Genomic DNA, 11981 nt, shown 5'->3' on the forward strand with positions numbered 1-11981 from the left:
AACCGGAATGACTCCCTGTCGGTGCACGACAACCAATAAACAATTTTAATTGACTATCGTGATGAGCCAATCAGGAATGGATTGTGTTGAGTGTTAATTGAATAAACCAGTGAAAATGCCTCTTGGCGACCTGCAGGTTGTGCAGACTTGTATTGTGGCTTAGCACTTAATTGATCCATTAAATTAGTTGATTGTACTGTCAACTCACCTTACCTGATTTTATTGGTCTGAGCTAATTGCCTAAATAAATGTACCAACAAACCCTCCAGCTGTCCAATGGCATGAGTGAATTATAGTGGAATAGACTATGTTGCCAAATTAGCAGGCAGTGCTTGATCTTTATTTTCTGTTTAAATCCTTTCCACTCACTTTTGAAGATTGTTGTCTTTCAGTGAGCACATGACAGACCATGCATGAACAATGAGTTTAATTGATTAATATATGTTCATTATTAATCATTGTTTAATCATTAATGATTGGTGCTTACTAATTCATTATTGTCACTTATTCATTAATCAATGCTACTTCATCTTTAATAAGTATCTCTTCAATCAGTAATCAATGTTGCTTAATCATTAATAACTCATTAATTCAATTAATTAATAAACATTTCTGCTTGGAAAAACCCTGTTGTAGTTCAGTTTTCTTTGCTTTTGTTTGGCTTGATTGTATATCGATCTGTATATTTTTATTTTTTAATGATTATAACTTGCTTGCTATGAGTTAAAAGATGTTGTGATTTTGAGGGTGATGGCAAAACTGGGCTATAAATGGTGAACAAGTTAACCACAAACAGTTAAGAGCTCTCACTAACATTACTCTTCATAAAATAAAGCTGTCCTTCACAGTTAACACATAAAACCACAGTAAACCACAAAGCATGGATCTCAAATTCCAGTGCTGGAGGACCATAGACAAAAGTCTATTATTTTGTAGCTTCTTACCAGATACTGCAGTGCCTATGATATTCTTTGGCTAAAATGAAGAAGTATGCATTCTATTTACCCATATACTTATAAAATGATATTAAATAGCTAGTACAGAATTCCAGCCTCTGAGATTGATGTTATCACCAAGTCCCTTCTACCTTCTACCTTGGATCTACAAGTCAACTTCCTTTATAAAGCACAGTTAAAAACAACTGACTTTGGCCAAAGCAGTGTACTTCTTCAAAAATAGGTAAATAGTGACATCACCGTGCCTTGCATCCAAGCTCTTGTACAGGCAGAATTTCTATCTATGACCTGTGTATGTATGTATGCTGTATCTAAGGTTTGAAAACTCTGAGACGTCGCCTGAAAATATATTATGCAATCATTTTTACCTTACTGAAATATAAGCATCCTGGGCTGGGACAGAATGTGGGGAAAGATTTGACCACAGTACCGTTCATTAGAGCACAGTACATCCAGTACATTAGAGGAAATCCAGTGCATTCACTGCTCAGAAAACCTTCCAGAGCAAACCCACTACTCAACTAATGGTTCCGTGGTCAACCAAACTTCTAACACACAACTGAGCATTTTTATTTTCCTCAGTGGGAATTCACAGGCCAATTTAAAAGCCATGCTAATAGCTGGCAGTTATTTTTTTAATTTCAGCTGCATGTCACTGAAATCAGACATGAACTGTATTTGTTTTTAGAGGAAAGCAGGAGCAATTATTTTGCTTTTGCTGCTGGGTTTTGTTTTAGAAATGGTCATTTTCCTTGTTCTCCTGGTCCTTTGTTATTCAATGAAATGGAGGGGAAAGTACAGTGTTCACACACAGTTCAGGCCCTTTGTCCCTCACTTCCTGTTGCGTTGTTTTTCCTAGTCTTTCATTACCACTCTCAATAGTAATGGTCTGAAAATGCTTACACTACCCTTTCCGGGTGCCTGTCCAATCACAGACTCCCTTCTTGATTATTCTCTCTCTCTCCCTCCCCAGGGAGCTGACGAATGTGAGGCCTGTGCCAGCCTGCAGGACGGCCCCCACTGCGTGCCCTCCTGCCCGGATGGGGTCATGGGGGAGAAGGGGCTCATTTTTAAATATCCAAATGCCAAGAGTCGCTGTGAGCCCTGCCATGTCAACTGCACACAGGGGTGAGCCATGGGGCGGAGGAGTGGAGAGGTGGAGGGGTAGTGTTCTGATACTCACAGTATTAATGTATTATCATTTTCATTTAATCATTGATCAGACACTGTGTTACCCTCTGGTTTGTTTTTAGTATGGTTAGTGTGATTGACTTAACTATTGGCTAAAGAGGCCTTATTTCCTTGTTGGCTGCTGACTGACTGAAAACCATAAAGACCAGCAGACAGTGCAGGCCTCCTGGATTTAGTCCAAGCGTTCTAAACGTACAACTGCCATCTGAAACTCTGCCACTGTCGGATGGCAACGGCATTATAAAAATAGCAATAAGGAAGGATGCATACTGAAATAAGCGAATAGCAAAAGCTGTTAAAATGTTAATTGCAAAATGCACTGGCTGACTGGCTGGTTCTTACTGCATGGAAAGAGGAGAAAATTGGGTCAGAGGGACAGGATCTGAAGAATTAGCAGCGAGTTAATGATGCCTTTTTTCCTCGATAATTATCTGAAGTTTTCTCTCCTCTACTTACCTGGAGAGGAGAGGATGTAACTGAATATAAACACAATGACCAAACAAAGTTACATCAGAGGGCTTATTTTAATGAGGGTTTTGATGACTAACATACTGACCTCTTATCCTGTGTGGCTGTACAGATTAAGTCAGTGCATTATATGTTTGTGTATGTATGTGCGTGCACAAGTGTGTGCCATGCATGTGTGTGTGTGTGTGTGTGTGTGTGTAAACATATGTTGTATGTGTGTGCATATGCACTGTGTTTATGTGTGTACATGTGCTATGTGTGCTCTATTTGTGTTTGTACGTACGTGTGTGCGTGTGTGATGTGCATGTAGTATTTAGTGTTAATCTATATTGTGTTTTTTGTTTAATGCCTGCAGGTGCTCAGGCCCAGGCATTAAAGCCTGCCTGGAAACACCCCGTGCTGCCAACAGGTCAGTGTCTCCCTCTCCTGGTCAGGCATAGAACTGCAACTTTAAGAGCAAATAGAAGTTAACTGGTTTCAATTAATGTTCACAACCAATTTGCAACCAATGTAGTAAGCTTGAATAAACCCATCATTTGTCTAGTCTGACAAAACCGTAACTTTTGTCAGTTTAAAAGTTCCATCAGTGTAAGTTGTGCGTTAGTGAGAAATAACTGCTGATCTAAAGTGCTTAATCTCCGCTGGGCCACAGGTCTCCCTCTGAGTCTCTCTGCTCTGCTCTCCCTCCGCAGTCCCCAGACCACAGGCATTGTGTTGGCCGTGCTGGCAGGCGTGGTCGTGTGCTTCGCTGTCTTTGTGCTCAGTATGCTCTATCACCGAGGCCTGGCCATCCGCCGCAAGAGAGCCATGAGGAGATTCCTGGAGAGAGGGGAGGTGTGTGTGTGTGTGTGTGTTTGTGTGTGTGTAAGAGTGTGTATGAGTGTCCAGCATAGCATCTGGTGCAGATGGCTATATTTCTGTTATGTGCCCCAAAACAGTTTTTTAACATCTCTTGTAGCTAGTGCTGTAAAACCTGTTTGAGGACCTGTTTGAGTCATTTGATGATGGGTTTAACTCTTTTGAGAATGCATTCGACTAGTTTCACCATGTGTTTGTCTGACTGGAGGATTCTGATTTGTTTCTCTCTGCTGAGCAGAGCTTTGAGCCGCTGGACGCAGGGGAGAAGGGGACCAAAGTCCACGCCCGGATCCTGAAGACGGCGGAGCTGCGTAAAATCAAAGTCCTGGGCTCAGGTGTCTTTGGCACCGTGCACAAGGTGCGTTGCACCCACCTCCAGCATAATAGAGGCCACGCCTCTCACTGTGCTCTAGCATAAAGGCAGTCACATGACCCCCACCCCTAACACTGCACAGCACCTCCCTGCCCAGGTCAACAGTTCATCAGCAGCTCTAAATGACATTGTTGACTGAGTGGATTCAGGCACGGTGTTGTCTCTGCATACCTCATCTGTGTGGCTGTGTTGAGTCAGAATGCAAAACATGCAGGAAACCTGAACTGTAATCTTCAGAGAGCTAGTTTTTAAGTTTTTTGTTTCTACCATGTTCTTGTTGTTGCAGCTTAATTAATCTCAACACCCAAAGCACCATGGTGACATTACAGACAGAGGGAGGACAAATTATTGACTTCATTAGTGGAACTAAACATGTTGATCGAAAGATGATGGGTACATCTGACTTGACCAAATGCGCGTAATTGCTGCTAGCCCTCCTTTGTCCCTCGTCTGTAAATAAGAGGAAATAGACAGTTCACAGGTTCACTCCCTGTGCTCAGGGCGTGTGGACCCCAGAGGGAGAGGACCACTCGCTGAAGATCCCCGTGGCCATTAAGACCATCCAGGACCGCACCGGCCGCCAGACCTTCACTGAGATCACTGATGTGAGGCTTGCATACGCTGTAACACATTCTCAAAATGCTGACATATGCGCGGATGTATTCAAACACTGATATAATAAGAAGAAGAAGAAGAAGAAGAATTACATACAATACATTTTATTTATATAGAGGTTTTCCAAATGCCCAAAGATGTTTTAAAACAAAAACAGATAAAGACAAATAAAGATAAAGTATAAAACACTCACACGCACACATACCAGTTGCATTTTCATTCAGGTAGTTTATAGCTGACTCATGAACTCAGTGACGTGTCCTTTGATTGGCCTTTTCTTGTTTGGTAGCACATGTTGGCGTTGGGCAGTCTGGACCACGCCTACGTGGTCAGGCTCTTGGGCATCTGCCCGGGGCACTGCCTGCAGCTGGTCACTCAGCTCAGCACCCAGGGGTCCCTACTGGACCACATCAAGCAGCGCAAGGACAGCTTGGACCCCCAGCGCCTGCTCAACTGGTGTGTGCAGATAGCCAAGGTGAGACGCTACCCTTACCGGGTACCAGGACCGTGGTTATTAGGCTGTGTGTGTGTGTGTGTGTGAGGTGTGTGAATAAGAGAGACCATATATGGGTACCAACAGAGAATGTGTGTGTGTGTGTGTGTGTGTGTGTGTGTGTGAGTGAGAGACATGTGTGAATAACATGCATGTATAATAGCAGAGACTGTGTTTATGAGTGTGTGAATGAGTGGGTGAATAGGTTAGTAATACTTTACCATGCCAATTTAAGACATTCATTTGTTTGCCAATTTCTGTGCATTCACAGACAACCATAATACATTATAAAAAAATGTAAAAAAATGTAAAAAAGACAATATGGGTGAATGCATTTGAGAGACTGTATGGATAGGACGTGTGATACACATTTGTGCCTCTCTCTCTCCTAGGGGATGTATTACCTGGAGGAGCACCGCATGGTCCACAGGAACCTGGCAGCTCGAAACGTGCTGCTAAAGAGCGACTACATAGTCCAGATATCTGACTATGGCATTGCCGACCTGCTGTACCCCGACGACAAGAAGTACGTCTACAACGAGGCCAAGGTACAGTGCATTCTGCAACCTGTCCGTCAGGAAACTCAGGCCACTCCCACCTGAACAGACCTCACTGTAGCATCTTCTGTCTGTCACAATGTCTGATCCGGGGCTCCACCAGCTCAGTCCCAGGGTTCCCTGCGTAAGCTGACTTTGTTCCTGTAATCTGTTTGGCAGTTGGCGAAATACATGATTATGACAGTCACAATGCAAATTTGCTATTAACTTCTGCCTTCAAATCTTTGCTGCTGACAGGTAGATCAGTACAAGATACCCACACACTTTCATCACGTAGTAGCACGGTGTGATTTAACCTGTCAATCAATCAAGTGTATGTACTATAGCCCCTTCACAGACTGAAGCTGAATTAATAGCCAGTTTGATGATGGAAATGGCTGTTTCAACTGGAACAGGCAGCAGTAAACACAGGGGTCCCCAGGGCAGAGCTTTTGTAATGCTGCTCTGGTGTGATCCACAGTGGATGGAGAACACTTCACGCTGGACAGGACTGTCATGAGTATTTTCCTCTTGTACAACTTTTTTCTATCAGACTCCAATAAAGTGGATGGCCCTGGAAAGCATTCTGTTTCGCAGATACACGCATCAGAGTGATGTATGGAGTTATGGTGAGTGTGTGTGTTTGTGCATGTATGAGAGAGAGAGACTTTATTTGTGTATGTCAGCAATATAAAGGGTGTGAATGTGTGCCTATTTGTGTGTGTGTTTTCAACAGAGAAAGAAATAGCATATGTGTGTGTTTACTGCATGTCTGTATTTATTTAACACTCATTGGTTAGGTAAATCTTTCTTGTCATACAAAGTGAAATATTGCATCCCCCCTACAGGAGTGACAGTTTGGGAGATGATGTCATTCGGGGCTGAGCCCTATGCAGCCATGAGACCCCAGGAGGTGCCGGACTTACTAGAGAAAGGGGAGCGTCTGTCCCAACCACAAATCTGCACCATCGACGTGTACATGGTCATGGTGAAATGTGAGCCTCTCTCTCTCTCTCTCTCTCTCTCTCACGCACACACATGCACACAGACACACACACACACACATACTCTCAGTACAGGCTGTACATACCATACCAATACATGCCAAATATTGTGGTTTAAATGTATAAAAATGCCTTTGACCTCATTGACTTCCTCTTGATTGGCAGGCTGGATGATTGATGAGAATGTCCGGCCGACCTTCAAGGAACTGGCCAGTGAGTTCACTCGGATGGCGAGAGACCCGCCCCGCTACCTCGTGATAAAGACGAAGGAGGTGAGTGAGACTGTTTTGAGTGGAGTTCATGAAGGGCACTGTGGTGGAGGTGGCCTCATGACTCATCATGTTGAGACATTATTGAAGTTTGAGCATGAGCCTTTTAGAAGTTTGAGAATTTTAGGGGAGTGAAAGTAATTGGACACATTCACATAATCTGAAATTAAGTTGTCATCTTTAGTACTTTAGTACATCTTTGCATATCCTTACGTCTGCAACCCATAGACATCATCAGATGTTGGGTATCTTCCCTGGTGATGGTCTGCCAGGTCTATACTGTAGCCATCTCCTGTTTGGTTCTTGGGCGTTTGCCTTCAATCTTGTATTCAGCAAGTGAAACGCATGGTCCATTGGATTCAGGACAGGTTATTGATTGGCCAGTCAAGGACATTTAACTTTTTGACCCTGAAAAACTCCTTGGTCCAATACTTTTGCATTTAACTGTATGTCTGAAGAGAATATCCCCCCCCTTAAATTCATCGAGGTTGCAGTGAAGAAAACATAGTTTACAAATACCATTAGGCATTCAAAAATGGCAGCAAAAAGGAAAAGGAATAAGGAAATGAGGTGAGCAAATGCAGTGTTTGATTGAATGTTTGATTGCCTCGCCCTCCTCTCACTCTAGGTGGACAGCAGCCAACCAGAGGTTGCCCTAGATGAGACTCATCAGCGGGGGGAGGAGCTGGGTCATTTGGAGGAGCAGCTAGACGATCAGGATGGGGAGGACCTGACCGATGGCATGGACTCCACCTCCCTGTACCTGTCTCGAAGCAGGAGCCAAACTCGCAGTCGACGAGACTCCTACCGGGTGAGGCTTATCTTACCTGAAATATGTCATAGGAAAATATGTTTTTCATATACTATAGTAGGCGGCACGGATGGTGCAGTGGGTAGCACTGCCGCCTCACAGCAAGGAGGTCCTGGGTTCGAATCCCTGTCGGCCGGGGCCTCTCTGTGCGGAGTTTGCATGTTCTCCCCGTGTCTGCGTGGGTTTCCTCCGGGAACTCCGGTTTCCTCCCACAGTCCAAAGACATGCAGGTTAGGCTGATTGGAGAGTCTAAATTGCCCATAGGTATGAGTGTGTGAGTGAATGGTGTGTGTGCCCTGTGATGGACTGGCGACCTGTCCAGGGTGTATTCCTGCCTTTCGCCCAATGTATGCTGGGATAGGCTCCAGCCCCCCTGCGACCCTGTTCAGGATAAGCGGGTTAAGATAATGGATGGATGGATGGATATACTATAGTATATACTATAATAGTATAGGGTGAATTCAGGTAATTTGGGACACTTCAGTTTCTCAGGGCAGAAATAGCCTGAAATTGAGAATTAACTGAGTGCAGTAATAACAGATATAATATGGGGTTGGAAGGTTGCCGGTTCTGCCCTAGGTCTGTCGACGTGTCCCTGTGTAAATGGGTGAATGAAAGGCATTCATTGTAGTCCATTTACCAAATATAAAATGTGTTTGAATATTACTTAAACGTACACAAATGTACACACTATTATAGGTTATGATATGTTTTATTCAAGCCAGCAGGGAAATTAACTAGTATTCTTGGGAAATGTTGACAATATACAATTTACAATTGTAAACTTTGAAATACACATCATCGAATATGATAAACATGTAATTGAAAATTATACTTTTAGATTCTGCTGCATTTCTGTTTGACTAATATTCTGTAATATACTGAAAAAGTGCACCATATGACTGTCAATATCTGGCAATTATCTTTACCACATAGTTTGTTTATTTGGGCAGCTTAATTTGAATGTAAAATTTCAACTGCACATCACTTTGGGGACTGAAAATGGACTTACGGTGCCCCCCTCTTTCTCTAGTTCTGTTCCTCTCAGGCTCTGTCAGGCCAAGCCGGGTACCTGCCTATGACACCTGGCCCAGGAGACAACTCCAGACAGGTGAGGCCCAATGACATATCTATAAAGAATCTGGAAAAGGAAATGAGGCTCATGAGATTGTTTCCCTGCAATCTGATTTGTTCTAACACATTTCAGGCAGAATTATATTATAGGTGAACATTTCACGATATAGCCAATGTGATTATAACTCAGTTGTTTGGCAAGCCAGGCATTAGCCATCAGCGTATTGCCGAGTGTCCAATGTAATGTGAGTCATTGCTGATTTCTTATGTATACTGATTGTGTTTGTGCTTATTAGTACGACTGTATTATATGTGTGCATTTTTCAATAGTCCCATGCAAGTGCATTTAGCAGAGGCCTAACCGAATCTAACTGTCCCAAAATAACCCACAGCCACGGCCCCCCCGCTCCCGGCTGAATTCGGCACGGACGCTGTCGGAGTGCTCGGAGGGCCGCGGGACGGTCCTGGAGTTTCAGCTGGAGGACTTCTCAGTGGCCGGCAGTCAGCATAGATCGCGCTTCCGGGAGGACAGCGCCTACCTCTCCCAGCGAATCAGTGTGTCCGGCCCCTCTGAGACACCCTCCCCTCAGACAGAGGGAGAGGAGGACCAGAGCGAATATGTGCTGCCTGGAGCAGCCGACAGCCTGGAGAGAGGTGTGTGTGCCTGTATGTGTGTGTGTGCGTGTATGTGTGTGTGTGCGTGTGCATGTGTGCGTGTATGTGTGTGTGTGTGTGTGTGCGTGTGCATGTATGTGTGTGTATGTGTGCGTGTGTGTATGGGTGTGTGTTTGTGTGTGCATATGTATGTATGTGTGTGTGTGTGTATGCATATGTTTGTGTGTGTGTGCGTGTGCGTGTGTGTGCTTTTGATGAATTTTACCCAGTATTGAAGTCATCTATTTCCTATATATTAAATAGTATATAAACAAAATACAAAAAATTATTGAAAATAGAGTGCAGTAATAAGGAATATAGTCTTCATATATTAAAAACCATTCCTTACATTTTTGTTTTATGCTTTAAATATTTCTAGGGAGGGCTATTGAAATGTAGCTAACCCTTTCATTCCCAAGAGTGCCATATGGCACTCAAGCTTAACTACCTTAAAATCCCTAGAGTGCCATATGCCACTCTCCACCTTATACCTTTTCAACCTATTAAAATTACTTCTTTACTATTGTTTTGAGCCCCTATTAAAACCCTACAAAATCTCAACCAAAGCATAAACACCTTTAGGTGGAGCCACTTCATATTGGGCTTGTGACTATAAGGGTTAAAGCTTATTTAAATTGATATATACATTTTCCATGTTTACTTATTCTTTTTGTATTCATTCCTTTACCTATTCAGCAAATGGCTTCATCCATTTCAAACACTGAATCTGTTTCTTTCAGGCTTTAATTTGAGTGAGAGATGACTGAGTTTAGGAAATATTAAAGCTCACCCCTTTTATTCACTGTCCTTCATCAGAGTCAATGGAAGAGCGGGACTCTGCGTCTGAGGAATACGAGTACATGAACAAACAGACGTGTCTGCTGCCTACCTCACCCAGACGGCCTTCTGATCTGTCCAAAGACAGAGTTCAGAGTCGCAGGCAGAACATGTCCCCTCGGCCTTCCCTGACCTGCAGTACCCAACTGTATCCAGCAGGGGGAGATGCTGCAGACCGCCACAGCCATTCGGGCTATACAGATTGCAGGGCTGTCGAGCCACCCAGAGTGAGGTTGATGCTAGACAGCGACGGCAACAGTCCGTCCTCAACGACAGACGACGAAAGCGTAGAGGACGGGTGCAGGCAGAGCCGGGAGTCAGAGGACGTGGAGTACGAGTACATGGACCTCTGCAGCGGGGGGAGCAGGTCGGGCAGCACTGGCTCCAAGAGGGACGTCGAAACCATGGGAGCGGCTTTGGTGGAGAAGGACAGAGAGGTGGAGGTGGAAGTGGAAGTGGAGGTGGAGGAGGAGGAGGAAGAGGAGGATGGGGGAAATGAGCAGCAAGACACTGAAGATTATCACTACGTGAACAAGCAGCCCAGACTGAGGCCCATGCTGAGAGGCAGGGGGGGCCTGACCGTGCAAGGACCCGTGGGTGGGGCAGGGGCAGTGGCAGGGGAGGTCTATGAGTACGAGGAGATGGACTCACTTGTGGCGCCCCCTGGTGGAGGAGACCACAGCGAGTATGAGAACTTGGCGGACAGTGGGGCGGTGGCTGCACCCGAGGGGGTCCGCCGCTCCGGGGCGGGGTACCTGAAACTGCACGCCGGGATGGGGGAGTCAGGGGACCACTCTTTCGACAACCCTGACTATTGGCACAGCAGGCTGTTCCTCAAAGCAGATGCTGTGCGCACGTAGCGGCAGAGGGGGGAGAAACGTTCGGCCTCCTGCCACATCTCCTGGAAGAGCAACCTGCCTGGCTGGTCAAGAGCCGAACAGAGCATTCGAAGCTGGAATCAATGAAGGACAGTCCAGACATAATCCTCCCAGTACAAGGGAACGCGAAGGTGAAGTCTGCTGGACGACAGCAGCGTGGTCGTCACCGTTCCTCTGAGCTTTTTAAACAATATTTCCATTGTTTACACGGTTTCATCCACACAATGTGTCGGTGTTCTAGTGTGCCTTAATGAAGTGTATTATAACAAAGGGAAGGGAGCTTGGTTAGGCTCGCAATTAAAATGCAAATAATGTGGGCGTGAAAGCTAAAATGGCCAGTAGATAAGCTGAGCTTTCTCACCAGTGAAATCAACATGTTTTGTGTTTACTCTTTTTTTGCTATTCTGTTTTTTTTTATGTACCATGACGTGAAGTTATGAGTTATGACTTTTTATACTGAATAAACTTCTTCAAACATTCTGCTTTGTATTCTTAATACTTGTCAGACCAAACTGCCACTACTAATATTCCACTAATATGTATGGAATGATAGAGATACTGGTTTTTAATACATAAAATTACTCCTTACAGTGCATTATATGTTATGTTTTGTATATCTTCTAATTTCTTCCATGACCTTGACAAGAAGTTAATAGTGTAAGTTTTTTCAGACTTGGATACAGTGATGTAAAAAAGAAATAACACCCTGTTGGTGTGGTTTGACATATCAGGACGTAATTAACCCTCCTCTTGTCCTCACCAAGTCCTGACAGAGTTTACTCTGTCATTATCTATTCAGCCAAAAATAAACCAACAAGCAGAAGCCTTCTATAAAAAAGTGCTCCATATGACACCATATGAGCTTTTAGACCCTCCTTCAGCAGAAATAACCTGAAGTGATTGCAATTCTGTCGGAGTTCATTGGCCTCACATCACATCTCAGTCTCATTGCATCACAGGCCCA

At 44.3% G+C, this 11981-nt stretch overlaps 1 protein-coding gene across 2 annotated transcripts in view; it reads left to right on the plus strand.

Annotated features, from left to right (window-relative positions):
• Positions 1 to 11496, plus strand: part of LOC133109507 (receptor tyrosine-protein kinase erbB-3-like) — a 32312-nt gene extending 20816 nt beyond the window's left edge. For both annotated transcript variants that reach the window (XM_061218830.1, XM_061218831.1), the window contains 14 exons: positions 1930 to 2084; positions 2971 to 3024; positions 3308 to 3449; positions 3712 to 3831; positions 4347 to 4451; positions 4751 to 4936; positions 5347 to 5502; positions 6044 to 6119; positions 6339 to 6485; positions 6660 to 6766; positions 7392 to 7574; positions 8608 to 8685; positions 9041 to 9302; positions 10119 to 11496. In XM_061218830.1, coding sequence (XP_061074814.1) covers positions 1930 to 2084; positions 2971 to 3024; positions 3308 to 3449; positions 3712 to 3831; positions 4347 to 4451; positions 4751 to 4936; positions 5347 to 5502; positions 6044 to 6119; positions 6339 to 6485; positions 6660 to 6766; positions 7392 to 7574; positions 8608 to 8685; positions 9041 to 9302; positions 10119 to 10999 — 2652 coding nt within the window. In that variant the 3' untranslated portion in view covers positions 11000 to 11496. The remainder of the gene's footprint in view (positions 1 to 1929; positions 2085 to 2970; positions 3025 to 3307; positions 3450 to 3711; positions 3832 to 4346; positions 4452 to 4750; positions 4937 to 5346; positions 5503 to 6043; positions 6120 to 6338; positions 6486 to 6659; positions 6767 to 7391; positions 7575 to 8607; positions 8686 to 9040; positions 9303 to 10118) is intronic.
• Positions 11497 to 11981: the final 485 nt, after the last annotated feature.

Source organism: Conger conger, chromosome 14 (assembly GCF_963514075.1).
Source record: "Conger conger chromosome 14, fConCon1.1, whole genome shotgun sequence".
In the NCBI taxonomy this organism is placed as follows: Eukaryota; Metazoa; Chordata; class Actinopteri; order Anguilliformes; family Congridae; genus Conger; species Conger conger.